This window comes from Psilocybe cubensis, chromosome 10 (assembly GCF_017499595.1).
Source record: "Psilocybe cubensis strain MGC-MH-2018 chromosome 10, whole genome shotgun sequence".
NCBI lineage: Eukaryota > Fungi > Basidiomycota > Agaricomycetes > Agaricales > Agrocybaceae > Psilocybe > Psilocybe cubensis.
The window spans coordinates 1,916,402-1,931,438 of record NC_063008.1 but is presented as its reverse complement, the minus strand read 5'-3'; the positions used below and the strand labels follow the sequence as shown (position 1 = coordinate 1,931,438).

The 15,037-nt window shown below is 45.4% G+C and overlaps 5 protein-coding genes across 5 annotated transcripts; 2 read left to right on the top strand and 3 right to left on the bottom strand.

The window, feature by feature from the left end:
- Nucleotides 1-1,243: 1,243 nt before the first annotated feature.
- JR316_0010864 (uncharacterized protein) lies at nt 1,244-1,817 on the top strand (the record flags this gene model as incomplete). Its single annotated transcript, XM_047896528.1, has 2 exons — nt 1,244-1,492; nt 1,587-1,817. 2 exons carry the CDS (start codon nt 1,244-1,246, stop codon nt 1,815-1,817), a joined length of 480 nt encoding a protein of 159 aa, XP_047744573.1.
- A 1,014-nt stretch (nt 1,818-2,831) lies between these two features.
- JR316_0010863 (uncharacterized protein) lies at nt 2,832-4,381 on the top strand (the record flags this gene model as incomplete). Its single annotated transcript, XM_047896527.1, has 3 exons — nt 2,832-3,424; nt 3,473-3,780; nt 3,831-4,381. The coding sequence occupies 3 exons, from the start codon at nt 2,832-2,834 to the stop codon at nt 4,379-4,381; spliced, it is 1,452 nt and encodes a 483-aa protein (XP_047744572.1).
- A 22-nt stretch (nt 4,382-4,403) lies between these two features.
- JR316_0010862 (uncharacterized protein) lies at nt 4,404-8,411 on the bottom strand (the record flags this gene model as incomplete). The annotated part of the gene is made up of 12 exons (XM_047896526.1): nt 4,404-4,853; nt 4,920-5,282; nt 5,335-5,532; nt 5,620-5,775; nt 5,837-5,933; nt 5,983-6,143; nt 6,198-6,405; nt 6,464-6,660; nt 6,719-6,898; nt 6,955-7,176; nt 7,263-7,717; nt 8,213-8,411. The coding sequence occupies 12 exons, from the start codon at nt 8,409-8,411 to the stop codon at nt 4,404-4,406; spliced, it is 2,886 nt and encodes a 961-aa protein (XP_047744571.1).
- Nucleotides 8,412-9,364: 953 nt separating this feature from the next.
- JR316_0010861 (Dual specificity protein kinase shkC) lies at nt 9,365-11,698 on the bottom strand (the record flags this gene model as incomplete). The annotated part of the gene is made up of 11 exons (XM_047896525.1): nt 9,365-9,451; nt 9,605-9,680; nt 9,733-9,778; nt 9,833-9,961; nt 10,032-10,419; nt 10,741-10,801; nt 10,866-10,891; nt 10,946-11,011; nt 11,071-11,355; nt 11,411-11,565; nt 11,623-11,698. 11 exons carry the CDS (start codon nt 11,696-11,698, stop codon nt 9,365-9,367), a joined length of 1,395 nt encoding a protein of 464 aa, XP_047744570.1.
- Nucleotides 11,699-12,758: 1,060 nt separating this feature from the next.
- On the bottom strand, nt 12,759-14,273 carry JR316_0010860 (Malate dehydrogenase, mitochondrial; the record flags this gene model as incomplete). The annotated part of the gene is made up of 8 exons (XM_047896524.1): nt 12,759-12,809; nt 12,866-12,967; nt 13,029-13,346; nt 13,405-13,528; nt 13,585-13,733; nt 13,916-14,083; nt 14,139-14,194; nt 14,243-14,273. The coding sequence occupies 8 exons, from the start codon at nt 14,271-14,273 to the stop codon at nt 12,759-12,761; spliced, it is 999 nt and encodes a 332-aa protein (XP_047744569.1).
- Between the last annotated feature and the right edge of the window lie 764 nt (nt 14,274-15,037).

Below are 15,037 nucleotides of genomic sequence, written 5' to 3'. Positions count from 1 at the left end.
CTCCAATGAGAAAGAGCGTGTGTGGCCCAGATGATTGGGGGATCTAGTACGACGGTGGTGGTGGTGGGTGACTGTTTGATCACGATTGTAGTTTACATTAGAATATGGGTTGAATAGGGCTATTGGCCCGCCCGCCAGTGCCCTGAGCTGGAGGTCCTTAAGCGATAATATCGACGTTGGTTGATCAATTGGGGTATTTGGCAATATTTTATTGGCACCAATGTTGCCAATAGAAGGGGGCCGGAGAAATCTATTCTGCCTGATCCCAGGACCATCTAAGGTTGCATTATCTGAGTGAGCTGCCACATTATGATTTGAATAATCGGCTGTTGTGAAATGAGCATGCATCTTTTATAATTGGAAAACATCGACTGTACCGTCATCCATGGACTTGATTGAATCTGGCATTGAAGCTCTTTGTGGGGGTAGCGGTGGTGGTGGTGAGCAGTAAGTGAAAAAGGAATTGAAGTTGATAGAAAGGTGTTATTGGGTGTCCAGAAGAAAACACTCGGTCACGAGACAGCTCGTTTCTTCTATCAATGTCCGCCAAAACACCCAATAGTTAGAATGACCTGTTATCTATACTACACAGGCTAGCACTTCAATGTCACCATGGGTCAGGAAGAAAGATAAATCAGACCTATCCCCGGAGGGGCCCTTAGCGTGATGCAAATGCCGCCATTTTGACCCCCAAAACACCAGAAGAGAAGGAGGCGGAACGAAAGGAAAAGTTGCTGCAGGAAGTATGTGTTTCGTCAACCGTCGACAGCCGTTAGATCTCATGGTATGCGTTTAGCTGGCTGCTCAGTCCAAATCCAAGTGGACGAGCAAGAAGAAGAAAAGATTGGAGAAATACATTGTGCGCGCATATGGAATACAGTTGGATACATTAACAAATACACGTTTATTTGTCGGATAAAAAACTCAAGAAAGAGGAACAAGTGTTACTCTTTGAAAAACTTTCGTATGTTCTCAACACATCACGAAGAGCACGACTAGCCATGTATAGGGGAGAACGGAGAGCCAGTCGTGAAGCAAAGACGGGCGACCTCTCCTCGGCCCCAGCCTTCGAACGAAGTAGATGTAATCGACGGCTCGGTAAATGATCCATCGCCGATTTCAGTAAAAAGCTTGCCCGTGGTGGGTAGTGCGTTGCAGCGGAATCCTGATGGAGGCGTTACTGCGCCAAAAATTCGAGTGAGATCTAAAACCAAGCAAGTACGTACTCAATAATGATATTGCCATGTCTGTTGATAACATAATGCTGCGACAGTCGATAAAAAGAGGCTGGGGTCATATGAAGGCTGTTGAGGTGCAGCTTGAATCCAATACTTCATTTGACAGTTCCAATTCTGAAAACGACGAATCAGTACCAATGAACGACAAAGAAATAGAGTCCCATTCAGGGAACAGTCATGACTCCTCTGAACTGGAAGACGGGCATGAGGATACTGGTGGTGAAGGGGAAAACTCAGAACTGGAGCCAGAGTCAGTAACGTTGAAGAAGTCCCTTGGGTTCCTTTTACACACAACAGGGACGTGATGTCAATATTTTGCTAGGACTTGACATGCTCAAAGTACATTAGGCATGCATCGATCTCGAGAAAGGCGTCCTGCGTATTCAAGATCGTGAAGTCAAGTTCCTCTCAGAACATGAACTCCCTGACAAAGCGCGCGACCTCACAGAGCAGGTCGACGCTGCCACATTGGGCTCAGGATCCGCCTCTTCTTCATCTGGCGCCGCCCCACATGCCAGCACATCGTTAGCAACGTTGTTGGACATGAAAACACAACTTACCATTCTGCAGGCGCGATGAAGAACAAACGTGGGTGGGCTAGACACAACTTGAATATGTCGCAGAGGCTGTGAGAACGGTCTGCGCTAAGGTGTGTTGTCATTGTTCTGCCTGCCTGACTGGAATTTTGCGGGAAATGCAAATTAACCTACGCAGCAACAACCGCGGATTAGCACAGACGCGTCATCGAGGGGGTGCAACTCACCGTAGCCACCTGTTCTGCAGTGTCAATACTGTGTAAAACATCCTCAGCGCCATTGTGAGCGAAACACACAACTGTGCAGCTTACCGTATCGTGTGGGTGGCGCCGTGTTTGTCTTTCTGCACAGACAACAGCGGGGTCAGTACAAGTGCGTCATCAATGGGTTGTGCACATCTTACCATTTGGTCCACATTCTGCCCGTCTGTGTGTCATGTGGCTGCCACCGCCATTGTTTTACAAGAAAAACTACATAGGGAAGGGTGCGAGGTCAGCACAGGCACATTTATAATGGGCTATCACTCACCATTGCTGTCCGCTCTGTGTCGTCATGACCTGTGGTGCACATGGTCAGCGCCGTCGTTAACAAGAAACACAGCAAAGCAAACTCACCAACGCAACGCAGCCACCATGCGAGTTCATAAAGCCGGGACGAGTGTAGAGAGCAGACATCCGGGTGTGAAAACTTGTGAAGGTCATGGAAGTCACATCACATCGGGCTCATGGAAGTCACATCACATCGGGCTCTGTCCGCCCCGTCATCCTCCCAATCCTCTCCGCCGTTGCGTTGGCACCTCTCACTGCGTCTCGCCGGTAAATTTCACAGGTAAATCCCCTACATTTTATGCACATTTCACTCCTGGCCACATGGCCGGGTTGCTCTACCCCTTCGGACGTCCAAAAAACCAAGGATCATCCCTGGGCCGGGGGTTTTGGACGTTCAGAGGGTGCTTAACCTGTGCCATATGACCAAGGGATCATGTCTATGCCCTATATACTCCAGAAACTGATTATAACCGGGCACACAGGCATTTAAGTCATGTCAGACTGTGATTATGCCCAATACACTGTGCGCCCTTGATGATTTCACCCTGCAGACCTCTTCTCACCTCTCCCAGCAGACTCGATCAGGCCGGGTGTACTCTGCGTGCAAGCAGGTGGTGGTTATGGCGCTGCAGCTTCCCTCCATGATTCTGGAGGCCATGAAGGCTGAGGCCGCCCTTGACCAAGACTTTGAGTCTGAGGCCCTGGAGTCCCACAGTCCTCCTTCTTTGGTGGATTTGACACCATCCCCGTCACCTGAAGTTGGCGGCCCTCTTCCCTTTGCCACATCTTCATTCGACGACGACAAAGCGCCACTTTCTTCTTCAAAGAAGCGCAAGAGGCCCTCTGGCAGGCATTTAAGCCGTCATATTCGTGCCATGCGACGCGAAGATTACTATGACACCCATGGTCACCAACCTGGCCCTAAAAAGTTGAAGAAACTGGTGGAAAAGGTGGAGGTTGAAGACGCCGTTATCGAGTTGAAGGAACTGCCCTCCACGATGGGGGGATACGAGGCCAAGAGGGAGGATGAGTGGGAGGACAAGGTGTATACCCTAGAGGAGGTAAAAGGGTTCGGCCTTGATGTGTACCAATGGGATGGCAGGTGAGTCTGCTACCTTCTTGCTGCCATACCTCTCTAATGCATCTGTAGGCGGCCGGTTGCCTTTGTGGCCCCAAACAAGCAAATCTTTATGGTGCTGGCCGGACGACCGGACGACCCCCAATACGATGCTGCCACAGAACGGGTCTATGAGGCCATCACCCGGGACGCCCGTCCCATTCAGTTTGGTTCGAAATATCTACTCCATCGACGTGGGGATTATCCAACCCTTGACGCTGGGGTTTCTCGTGGGCAGGGATTACCCAGACCTGTGTCTTTGGACTGCAGACCCCATGAAGACTTTGTGGCAGGACTATTTGCAAATCCGGATCTTCAACGAATGGCGGCCTACGCCAGCTGTAAGCTGTTTTATCTTCTCATTTTTACAGAGGATTTACCACCACTACAGCCGCTTTTGCCACATGGGCCCCCCGAACCTACAATTACTACAAACGCCATCTAGACAAACTTTTTACGCGCATGCCCCACCTTCCGAGGATCTTCCCGAAGTGCATTTTTCCTGCTATGTCTACCAACATCTCCAAGGCTCAAACCGTTAGACATCGGGACCTCAAGAACTGCCCTTTCGGATGGTGCGCTGTTCAATCTTTAGGACGTTTTGATCCGAAGCAGGGGGGGCATCTTGTCGTTTGGGAAATTGGTTTGGCTATCGAATTTCCTCCAGGATCCACCATCCTTCTTCCATCTGCAACCCTCAGTCACTCAAATACCAAGATCGCTGAAAATGAGGAGCGAACATCTTTAACATATTACTGCCATGGTGGCCTCTTTCAATGGGTGGACTATGATTTTCAGACGGAACAAGACTTGAGGACCAACAACCCAATGTTGTTTGAGAAGATTTGGAGAGATCGCCCTAAGAGATGGGCTCTGGGGCTTAGCTTGTTTAGCACAATGGAAGAATTGCGTTCTGGATCATTTGACACATTTGACGCGTAATTTTGAGGATTTTCTAGTTGATTTACACTGTGTTTAACCTAGAGTTCCATAGTTTACGTACTCGTACAAATAGATCTTCATCAACTAAATCGAAGATATAGTAATCGTCTTCTTTCTTGTATGTCGGAATGAGCATGACTCCACGAATTATATCCTCTACCGGAATAAATTGTGCCGCAGAACGTATTTTGGCATGAACTCGATAGAGCTGGAGATCCGTTTCATATTTGGTTGGCTGGCCTATAAATGCGTTGAAGGGATGAATGAGAGCCCACGGGGATGAATTCTTCCCAATCTGTGCAGTAAAAACAAAAACAAGCTGGGCTATCATAGTCCCATCTCCAACTTTCACTAGAACGTTGTCAAATCGTGGCTTCTTGTTGAAGTTTGGATTACATCGGAGCCGGTTTATTTCTGGCTTCCAGGTGACCTCTGAAATATACTTGACTTTGAGATATCGATATTCCACAATCTATTAGAAGAAAGTCAATTGTCAGGACAAAACTATTAGATACATATATAATCAAGACAGATTCACCGTAGTCAGAGATGTGGAGTCCATAATATCGTCAATATCCATTTGATTAAACTTTGAAGTAAAGCTGTTGGAAACATATTGGTGAAAGCGTCTCTGAAATCCATGGAAAGCCGTATCTTCTTTGTGAGATTTCTCAACAGAGGCAAAAGAGCTCTTCTTTTGCACGGATCCAAGGATGATATGGCCTGCTTCAACATTTGATGGCGCCTTTGAGGAGCCAAGCTTTGATATCTTTTTATTTTCCCTTGACCATTCATCCTCTTCATCAAAATCATCCAAAGGCTCATCGTATTTTCCATCGTAACAATCGATTTGATACCTGATCGTTTTCGCCACCCGGGTCATTTGGTCAAACTTCATGATCTAGACGGCAGATTCTATGATAAAGAACTTAAAATTGGTGTACAACACTCACATCTGCATCCACATTTTTTTTATCAATCATAAATCGATACATGATTTTGATTGGGCCATGAAGGGGTTCAAAGATTTTTGAGTTATAGGTCCGAGTTACGCCTTTTGCCATAATGTCTGCCCATACATGGACATGTTGATGTTGCTTTGGTATGTTCCAGGTTTTATCAGACTGCAGGGTTGACTTCAAAGAATACTTCTAAAAATTGAGATTGGTATAATTAAATGAATAAAGCTGCAGATAAAAATATAGAAATCCAACCTTGAGAAGATTTGAAAAACGAACCATCTCCTGTTTTCCTTCTTCTATAGTCTCAGCCGTATGAAGATTAAACCCGGTATACATAAATAAATTCAAATATGCCCGAAGGCATGAAAGAAGCAAGGGACCTTCTTTGAACTTTTTGGAATCTATTAGGTCATGGCTGTTGAAGAGTAGGATCTAAAATAAAGACATATTAGATACTGTGTATTTAATTAAATTCAGGTATCAAATTGGCTACCTTGACTATATCTTTCAGCTTGCTTGCATCTGTATAGTCCACGCTAACCACCTGGTCGAAATGTTTTAGGTCCGGCCATGGCGGCATATTGTTGAACCTATAATGATATTAGCTGTGAGATTAATTAACAATCATATGTGGTTTACCGTTTATCAAGTTCACCCAATCCACTCTGCTTGCTTGCCCGAATATATGTACGCACTGCTGGCCAGAGATGTTTCCCTCCTAATCCATGAGAATAGCAGTGCATACGATCCCATGAAAGGATTTCATGGGGATCAGAAAATTGGACTGTCATAAAGGCATTCTGGAAATTGTATATTTTTACCAGCAATGTTGTTATAGAAAAAAACATACACACCTCAATTGGCCGAATGCCATTTTTCTTAAGTAGCGCCTCTCCTTGGGTAACATTAAGGGTTTGTGCCTTTGCCACAATTTCCGCTGTTTCAATACCTGTTCGAAGAGGCCAATCAAAAACACCACAGTTGTGGAGTTCTGAATTGGGTACGTGACATACAGGACAAGGCTCTAAAGCATCTTTGCCACGATTCTGACCCATAACACACCTAGTAAACAAAATAGTCTGTTAGATTAGATAAACAGCATCAAAACAAAGATGTATACTGTTCTTCATAGTCTCCTGCAAAAAGAAAGACAAATGGAAACATATAGCGGGTTTTCTGATCACCACACTTGGCCCAATAGCCTGTCTTAGAATATTGGGCAATACTTTCCAGGCCCTTTTTGAAGGAGTCATGCCATACGACACGCTTGAAGTCTACGTAACCTTTCTTTCCTTTTTCATGCTCATCTTCCGGAACCTGCAAGGTAAAGACAGCATTAAAGCAGAATTTTCATTGAGAAAGGGGTGTAACCAACAATTGGTAGCCACCCGACCAGCTCTGCTCCACCCCGTCCCTGGCTATTTCGAACATCTGCGGAAAGATTGGCCAGTCTTACAAAAACAGGATACCCTTTTGCCTTTCCAAATAGGGCAAGCTGGGTTTTGTCTGAATATATTTGAATGCAGATAGGTTTTCCTTCTTCAGGAAGCTCGGACTAGTATTGTACAAATTATTCTCAGGATATTCCTTTACAAAGAAAACAAATCTTACTTGGACATTCCAAAAGCGAGTCCCGGTATACGGTTCATCAACAAAGGGAACAAACTTTTCTCCATTATATACAGATGTGCGCTGAGCATCCCATTGCATGTGCCCACAGAGAAACGGATCTTGAACAATTTCTAGAACCCATTCCCATATGTTTTGACACCAAAAATCGAAGGAGCGTATATCATTTTCAGTATATACGGAAGAAATTACATGCTTTTCAGGCTAAATAAGTAATAACTAATCAGCATATAACAGAGTAATTAGTTAGCCAATAGTCATGGCCATGAAAAAAAGGGAAAGGGACTTACGGCGGTGTGCAGGACAGATCCCTCATCCCAAATCCTCAAAAGTTGGTCATGATCATAAAGCTCGAACTTATCTTCTCCCCGAACACAGCGTTGGATAATTCGGATTAAAGCATCCACCTCGGATTTGTTGAGAGCTGCCTTGAGTGCTACCTCTGCAAACTCAAATTCAGCGCGAGAACTGAAAGGTAAGAAGGGGTCCTGTGGTGGTTGAAACGAAACTTTAGGCTTCGATGAAAGCTTAGCGTGATACCGCTCGAGAGACATAATCTCATCTGGCCTGCGGGAATGTGGGTGGTGCACAATCTTGATGTCGCGGAAACAGTGCTGTTGCAAATTTGATGTGGTAATGTCATTGGCGTCCTCCTCCTCCTCTCCGAAATCATCAGAAAGAAAAGAGCAAGAATCTTGCGCCGCAGGGTTCTGAGGAGTGCCGGCCGTTCTTTCTTCTTCTGGTTCTTTAAACAATAAAAATGAAACGATAAACCACCTGTAGAAGTATTTGTATGACATACCTATTCTACCAACGTGTTTCCAAAATCTGAAAGGATGGTGTTCTTTGATTTCTTCTGCATGTATATCTACACGACGGCAGCGGTAAGGTAGACACGATGGATGGCAGATGTTAGGTGGACAGTAATAGGCGGTTGACAGTGTATGTGGTAGGTAGGCAGTAAACGTTAGACGGACGATGACAATGGTAGACAACGGGCGGCGTATGTGATGTTAGGTGACGGCGTAGGAGGGTAAATACACCGTAAGCAATAGACGGCAGGCAGCAGGTGGCAGGTGGCAGGCAGTAGACGGCAGGCGATAGGCCATAAACAACAGACAATAGGCGGTAGACGACAGGCGATAGGTGGTAGTAGGTAGTAGACGGTGTGCATAGATAGATGGAATAGGCGGTAAATGATTAAGAGCAGAATCAATTGAAGATACACAGTGGAACATACCTTGTAAATGTGCCCCCTCTCCCTTGAGTTTCTCTTGATTCTTGAAATCCCTTCTTAATCTCTTTTCTTCTTGTTTGTTGGAGCAAGACCGATAATGGAGGGTGAAGCCAGTCACACTGAAGCTCCTGTGGCATATTGGACACTCAGATTGTCCACTCTTCTGGGGTTTCTGGCTAGAATCCGAAGCGGAGGGAGACATGACAGATAGATATAGAAATACAACAGCTGATTTGATGAGCCAGAGAGATAGAACAAGAAGGGAAATGTGGTATGAGACTCCGTGGTTGAACAAGCACTATACCAACGTTGGCACTCTATTTCCACCCAGTTGGAATGCCGTTGCAACGCTCCGGATAAGTTCTAATGCTGTTGATAAATAAGTTAAGTAATACAACGGGAAACCCACTATTCCAATACATCTGGAATGAATTCGGCCCGTTATAGGTATATTTTAATAATATTGGCACCCCGAAAGGATTACAACGCGAAATTTAAATGTCCGACATATCGGTGCCTTTCTAAACCTAACTTCAAACCAATTAAATTCACTAAGATCATCTACAGGTCACTTGCATGTCAGTCATAATACAAGTTGGATCAAGCATTGTTGTATTCTACATTGGGTTTGTTGACTACCATTACATACTCAGGCTAGCACGATGAAACTTCAGAATAGTAAGTCTGAGTCATGGCGATAAAGAACTTACAAGATTGATTATATAGACAGCGTGCTCTATAGCTTGGGTCAGCATTCCCAAAGTCAGAATTAAATCTTTGCGTGATGATTTTAGATGGCTCGTCCATATTTTACTAGTTGCAGTTTCTAGAAAAGCTCGGAGCTGGCTGGTTGCGAATTTGTCTTGGAGAAACTTATCCGCGTGCGCATGTGGCGCCCAGGAACTTTGGTGGAGAGTATACTCTGCCATTACACAGGTTGCTAAATGAAATCGAGACAAGGGGTTAAAGGATGAAAATGGACAAATATAAGACTGTATGCATACACGATATAATCAACAACATTCGGTTTCCATTCGAGATATCTGACCCTTGGATTTCAGGAATGGTTTCGATCCAGGTAAACAGAGACTTTTTAAATCTGCCGATGATTGCATCAACGCCATCCTGTTGAAGGGCTAAAACGTTAATTTTCGTTTAAATGTTGCAGTCGAGGGGAACAACCTCATATATATGGTCCGGTCGTGGTCCTCGCGCCGCAGGTCTTTTATTCTGATATTGAAACTGTTTATATGAAGAAAAAGTTTAGCTTTATACGACTTACGACCTATTCGAGTTTATTATTTTCCACCAAATAGTCTATATAGAGGAATTTACGTTACCTTGACCTATACAGAGGTTAACGCTTCTTCTTTGTTAGAGAAATGGACCACTCACCCAGTTTGGGTAGCAAAGGAGAACTTGTTTGATGAGTTTGTCAACAGGCGCAAAATTGTCCAACGCATATATTGTGCTAGTGAAAGGTCAGAAAAATGCAAACGTACATGTGCGTCAAATCTTCTTACTCGGCGAGTGCCTTCTTCCCAGATTCGGATATTGGTATCGTTGGGCCTACAAGAAACAGTTGAGAGATGTGTCAAAGTACCATTAATTCGATTCACACACCAAAATCCATTGTTACAGCAGGAGAGACAGGTGTCATCGACTGTGAAGTTGAAGGTTGCATGATGATGATTTCCGGAGGCTTAATGCGACTCCTTTCGCGACGCAAACCAACACGCGGTTTTGCTCCGTCTGCCAAAGAGTGTCATTGCGAAGAGACGAACCAATGTAAACTGAAACTCGCCAGCTTCTACCAAATCACGGAGAAAGCCTTCGATCTCGATGAAGGTAGGCCTATCGTCTGGATCGTGTGACCACCACTTGTCCATCGCTGACCATAGTACGTCGTGAATAGAATCAGGTTTCTGAGGCCTTTCCCTCTTTTCTACAACTCTCTGCCGGTATTTTCTCCAAGGTACTTGTGTAAACGGCGTGCAGCCTGTGTGTAGTACCCACGTCGCAATAGCAAAGCTATATACGTCGACGTGATACTCCAGGTCTCCTCCATCGAAGTACTCCGGTGCCATGTAAACCAGCGAACCAAACGTTGGCTGTGAAGCCGGGTCTGTGGTTTTAGCGTCGTCGATGAGCCACGCAAGATCGTAGTCAGACACAAGAATTTTATGGTCTTTTCCAACCAGTAGGTTAGACTAGAGAATGAAAAAAGGGTTAGGATGATTTCAACAATGTGAGGAAGTTGGAGTATTAATTACAGCTTTCAGATTTCCATGTATGATCATGTTTTCATGAAGGTACTCCATCCCACAGCAGGCCTGATGAAGCTATGTAAAGCTGATCAACGACTCGCCATGTACATAATATATTGATAGAATCTCACCATTGATAACCGATTGGCTTCTGGATACCTTTCTAAATATTCGAGAACGTTGCCCCTGACATAATATTGACCAAGAAAACAATGCTAGACATGCATGAGAACAGACCGGTTTTTGTGTAGACAATCTGCATACCTGGTTGTCGTTGATGAAGAAGCCCAGAAAGGTCGCAACATTCGGGTGCAAGAGACGCGTCCTAGAATACTGTCCGTTAGAATTGTGGGCGACTAGTATGTATAGTGAAGTTGACATCAACTAACCATAACAAGAACTTCGATTTTAGAAGCTAAATCAATGTGTAAGAACGATGTCAGTGGCAAACTCTCCTGCATATACTCACCTTCTGATCGCAATGCTGAGTTAAATGCTGGGAAAATTCTGGATGAAGCAGCTTAACGGCGACCACCTGAGAGAACGCATCTTTAGTCCTCCGTCGCACTGGATGAGAGTCCATGTCTGGCATACCCGTCTGCCCAAATAACCACGTACAACCTTCCCAATTGTACCAGTGCCCAAAGTTGCATCAGCTTCAGGCTCGAGCACAACATCACCAACTGCATATTCGCAGGTTACATTAGCCGAAGGCCCATTGAGAAGAGCTTTGCGATTATCCTTCTTCTCGAATGCTTCAGCCAAAAGTTGACTCCTTTTTAATAAACCGTCGAGACAAGTAAGAAGGTGTTGGCGGTCGCTCTCTAGGGCAGCTGCAAGTTCATGTTGATAGCGGTTGTTTGTAACGTGTGCTCCCACCTTGCAACGGCGAATTTGTTAATAGCCTTCGCACAGTTACAACCGCATGACTCACATTAAACAGTAGAAAGGCGTCTGATAGCTCTGTATCTGCAGACTTGAAAGCCTTTTCCAGATTTTCTTTATTCAGCGCCCGCCACACTGTCCCCTTGTTCTGCAAACCCATCACTATATCTCTGACTGTGATACATGCCCTGCCATCGCGCACTTCTGTTAGAACCAATTCACGAAACTGAGAACGAACATCAGAGCCAACCTTTCAACTACCTGCAGCTGCCTCAGAAGCTCTGTAGATGAGTTCGGTTTCAGTTGCCCGCAGACGTCCACAATAAGCCTCTGGCATCGTTCGACAAGATGGTTACATCGTTCTTGATGCGATCGTAGAGTGGGAATCGTATCTTTCGCCGTTTTCAGCGCAAATGCTGCAATTTGCAGTGCTGGCAGAGAGTCTATCGAAACCATGGAATGAAGAACGACGCGGGGTGAGGAAAGAAGCTGGGTAAGGGGTGAATAAGCACTCAAGGCTGTCAAGGTGGCCTAGTTCATATAAATATATGCTCCCCAAGTACAGTTCGCCCGGCATTATAGGGATCGGGCGCTAATGCTGGGATGACCCCATATACATTTCGCCTTATCAAGGTCATCATTCCCAGAACACTGTGTGATAGTTTAGAGGCTGTAGGTCAAAAATCATGAAAATCCCAAACCCACTTAATAAAAAAACACGCACAGCAGTGAATAAATAAACTCAAGTGATAGGAGAGTCGGTGTGACCTTGAAGGTTCAGATGATGCACCATCAGGCATCACGCCAAACTTGACTCACGTCAGAGATAACGAAGAACACTTCTATCGGTTAACCACTGACCATGGTTCAAAGTCGTGGAACTTTATGAAAGAGCGCCAAGCTTCCATGAGAACCAAGACAATGAATATCAATGGGATAGACCCATAGACTGATTAACTAGCGTCTACGAGGGAGCTAGTAAGGGTGATATTTTTGGAACAAGGGCAGACATGCATAGCCACTCGAGCACTAACAGTGAACAAACCGATGGGAGCCCCGCCACGTCAACACGTAATATGAAAGATCGCGCGTGTACTTAGTATAGTACAGCGTTCCGCAACATCTGGTTCATTCACCGGATAAACTGAAGAGTTGGATGGATGCAAATGTGCAGGTGCTTTGAGTTCTTCGCATATATAAACTATGCCGGTGTGTGATGGATTCAGGCAATGAGGTAGAAGGAACGGTATCATCGAGTACTAGAGACCAAAATAATCAATTGCTTTCGCAATGAAGGGAAAGCTATGCACATCATGCAGTTCTATTGTTCTTTATACATACAACGATAATTTGATTTGATCCCTCTACGGCTTCTGGTTTGATTATACATAAATCTTCTAGAGTCTGGGTTCCTCAGTCTTGTAGGCCTCAGCAACGTAGTTGACACCCTGACGGGCATTGCATGAGAGCAGGTACTTGAACCGTATGCGTATGATGGACTCACTGTATCGATGTTCTTGACCAACTCAGGAAGAGCAGCCTTGACAAGAGCTTGTTCCGCCTCTGTGATAGTACCAAGAGGGTTAATCTTCGCAACACCCTCGGGCTAATGGGGAACAGGTTAGAGATTCATTCATCATATTTATGTATATTGAAAGGAAACGAACCCCAAGTTCGATATTTGAAGAGAAGAAAGCGAGTTCTTGACCAAGTTCTTTGGTCAGGGCAGCGCTGCCAGCAGCGTCTGCCTCGACGCTGACGTAGCTAGGCGCCACAATCCCTTTCTCTCCTTTGATGGCACGGATAATTTTGGCAGCAAACTCAGCACCAGCGTAAGCCATGGACAAAGTTGCAGATCCTGCACCACTCTTAGCCTTGACGACTTCATCACCACCAAATTGGATTCGGTTCACAAGAGCGTCGAGAGAATCCTTTGAGAAGGATGCAGGAAGAGGATGAGATGATTGAGAAAGGAGAGGGACAATCTATATAACAATATAGTTCAATATATGCGTAGTGACTTTGCAGATGCAAGATACATACAGTAACACCGCTGTGTCCACCGACAACAGGGACAACCACGTCTTTGGAAAGGGAGAGGTCGCCATGAATTTCGGCGACAAAGGTGGAGGCGCGAACCACATCCAGAGTGGTAACACCGAAAAGGCTAAAATGTTGTATGAGGGATGCGAAAGATTTTTGAATCAAAAGTAATCAACATACCGCTTAGGGTCATAAGTGCCAAACTTCTTGAAAACCTCCGCGACAATGGGAACGGTGGAGTTCACGGGGTTAGAGATAACCAAAACGAAGGCTTTGGGTGCAGTGGTAGCGATACCAGTGGCAAGATCTTTAACGATACCTGCATTGATCTAAAGCACTTTGAGTCACCCTCAACCAGAAGATCATCTTGGCTGTGATATACCTTGAACAGATCATCTCTGAATTATGGCCTTTATTTAACAGATCTGGCTGCAAGAAATAATTATCGACATACCGAGTCATCTAAGGAGATCGTCAATATCAGCGAAGAAGACAAATGGAAAGTACGTACACCAGGCTTCCGTGGCACGCCAGCGGGGATGACAACAATATCTGCACCCTTCAAAGTCTTCTTCAAGCCATCATCAGGGGGTAGGTAACCTTCAACCTTAGCGGGAGTAGAAATGTGGGAGAGATCGGCAGCAACTCCAGGGGTATTGACGATATCGAAAAGACCCAGCTAAGGCAGCGGACCTTTTGAATTTATTTTCAGAAAAGAACACAGACGGTTATACCTCAGTGACGAGAGGGTTCGCCTTCAAGAGAAGAGCCAAAGGTTGGCCGATACCGCCTACTCATACATTATAATCAAGACGATTTAAAAGAGATCGAAACGTACCAGCAGCTCCGAGAACAACAGCTTTAACCATATTGATGTGTTGGGTGGTTGTGGGGGTTGGAAAGAAGGAGTAGATGGACGCGGTGTCCAAGCACGGTGAGCGGGGAAGAATATGATATGACTTTGCTGGAATCACGTGTGGCGATAATCACCATCTCCGGCATCCCAGCCGTCTCTAGCCGCTACCCCTCCTTCTCTTTCATCCCCACTTCTTCCGAATCCCGTATTGGTTCACGGCTGTTAACGGGACGGAGTGCCACCGTTTCCTCATGATTATGACTTGGAACTATAAAAGAGACACGATTCCTCTGTATGTTTTCCATCGGTTTTGACGATGAACATGAAGAAAACCTTCCTAGGAGCAAGTCGGAAAACAAGGTGGAAACTTCAAAGTCACGACTCCGGGAGGACCCAGGTGCTCTCAAGAAGACCCAGGTCTACATTATCGCTAGCATGACCGCTGGCAGCGCCTTGTGATATTGCATCATGAGGCGATAACCCTGGCGTAGAATTCGTCATCAAAACTTTGTGTCTACTGTGACAGCACTACACCTTTCGTCCTTCACTTCTCCAGCTCCTTTACGTTCTCGAGCGGTGATAGAGCTAGATACATTGTCGCATGGAGATCGTACTCTGCTCATTGCATACCCTAGGCAATGGTATATGGTGCAGGTGTGCGAATTTACAAGGACCACGGCCAATGATTGATACAGACAACAGAGCAACATGCCGTTAATCGCGTGTGTTGAATTTCACGGCATTTTGCGACGGGGCGTAGCAAGTCATAGGAATGAG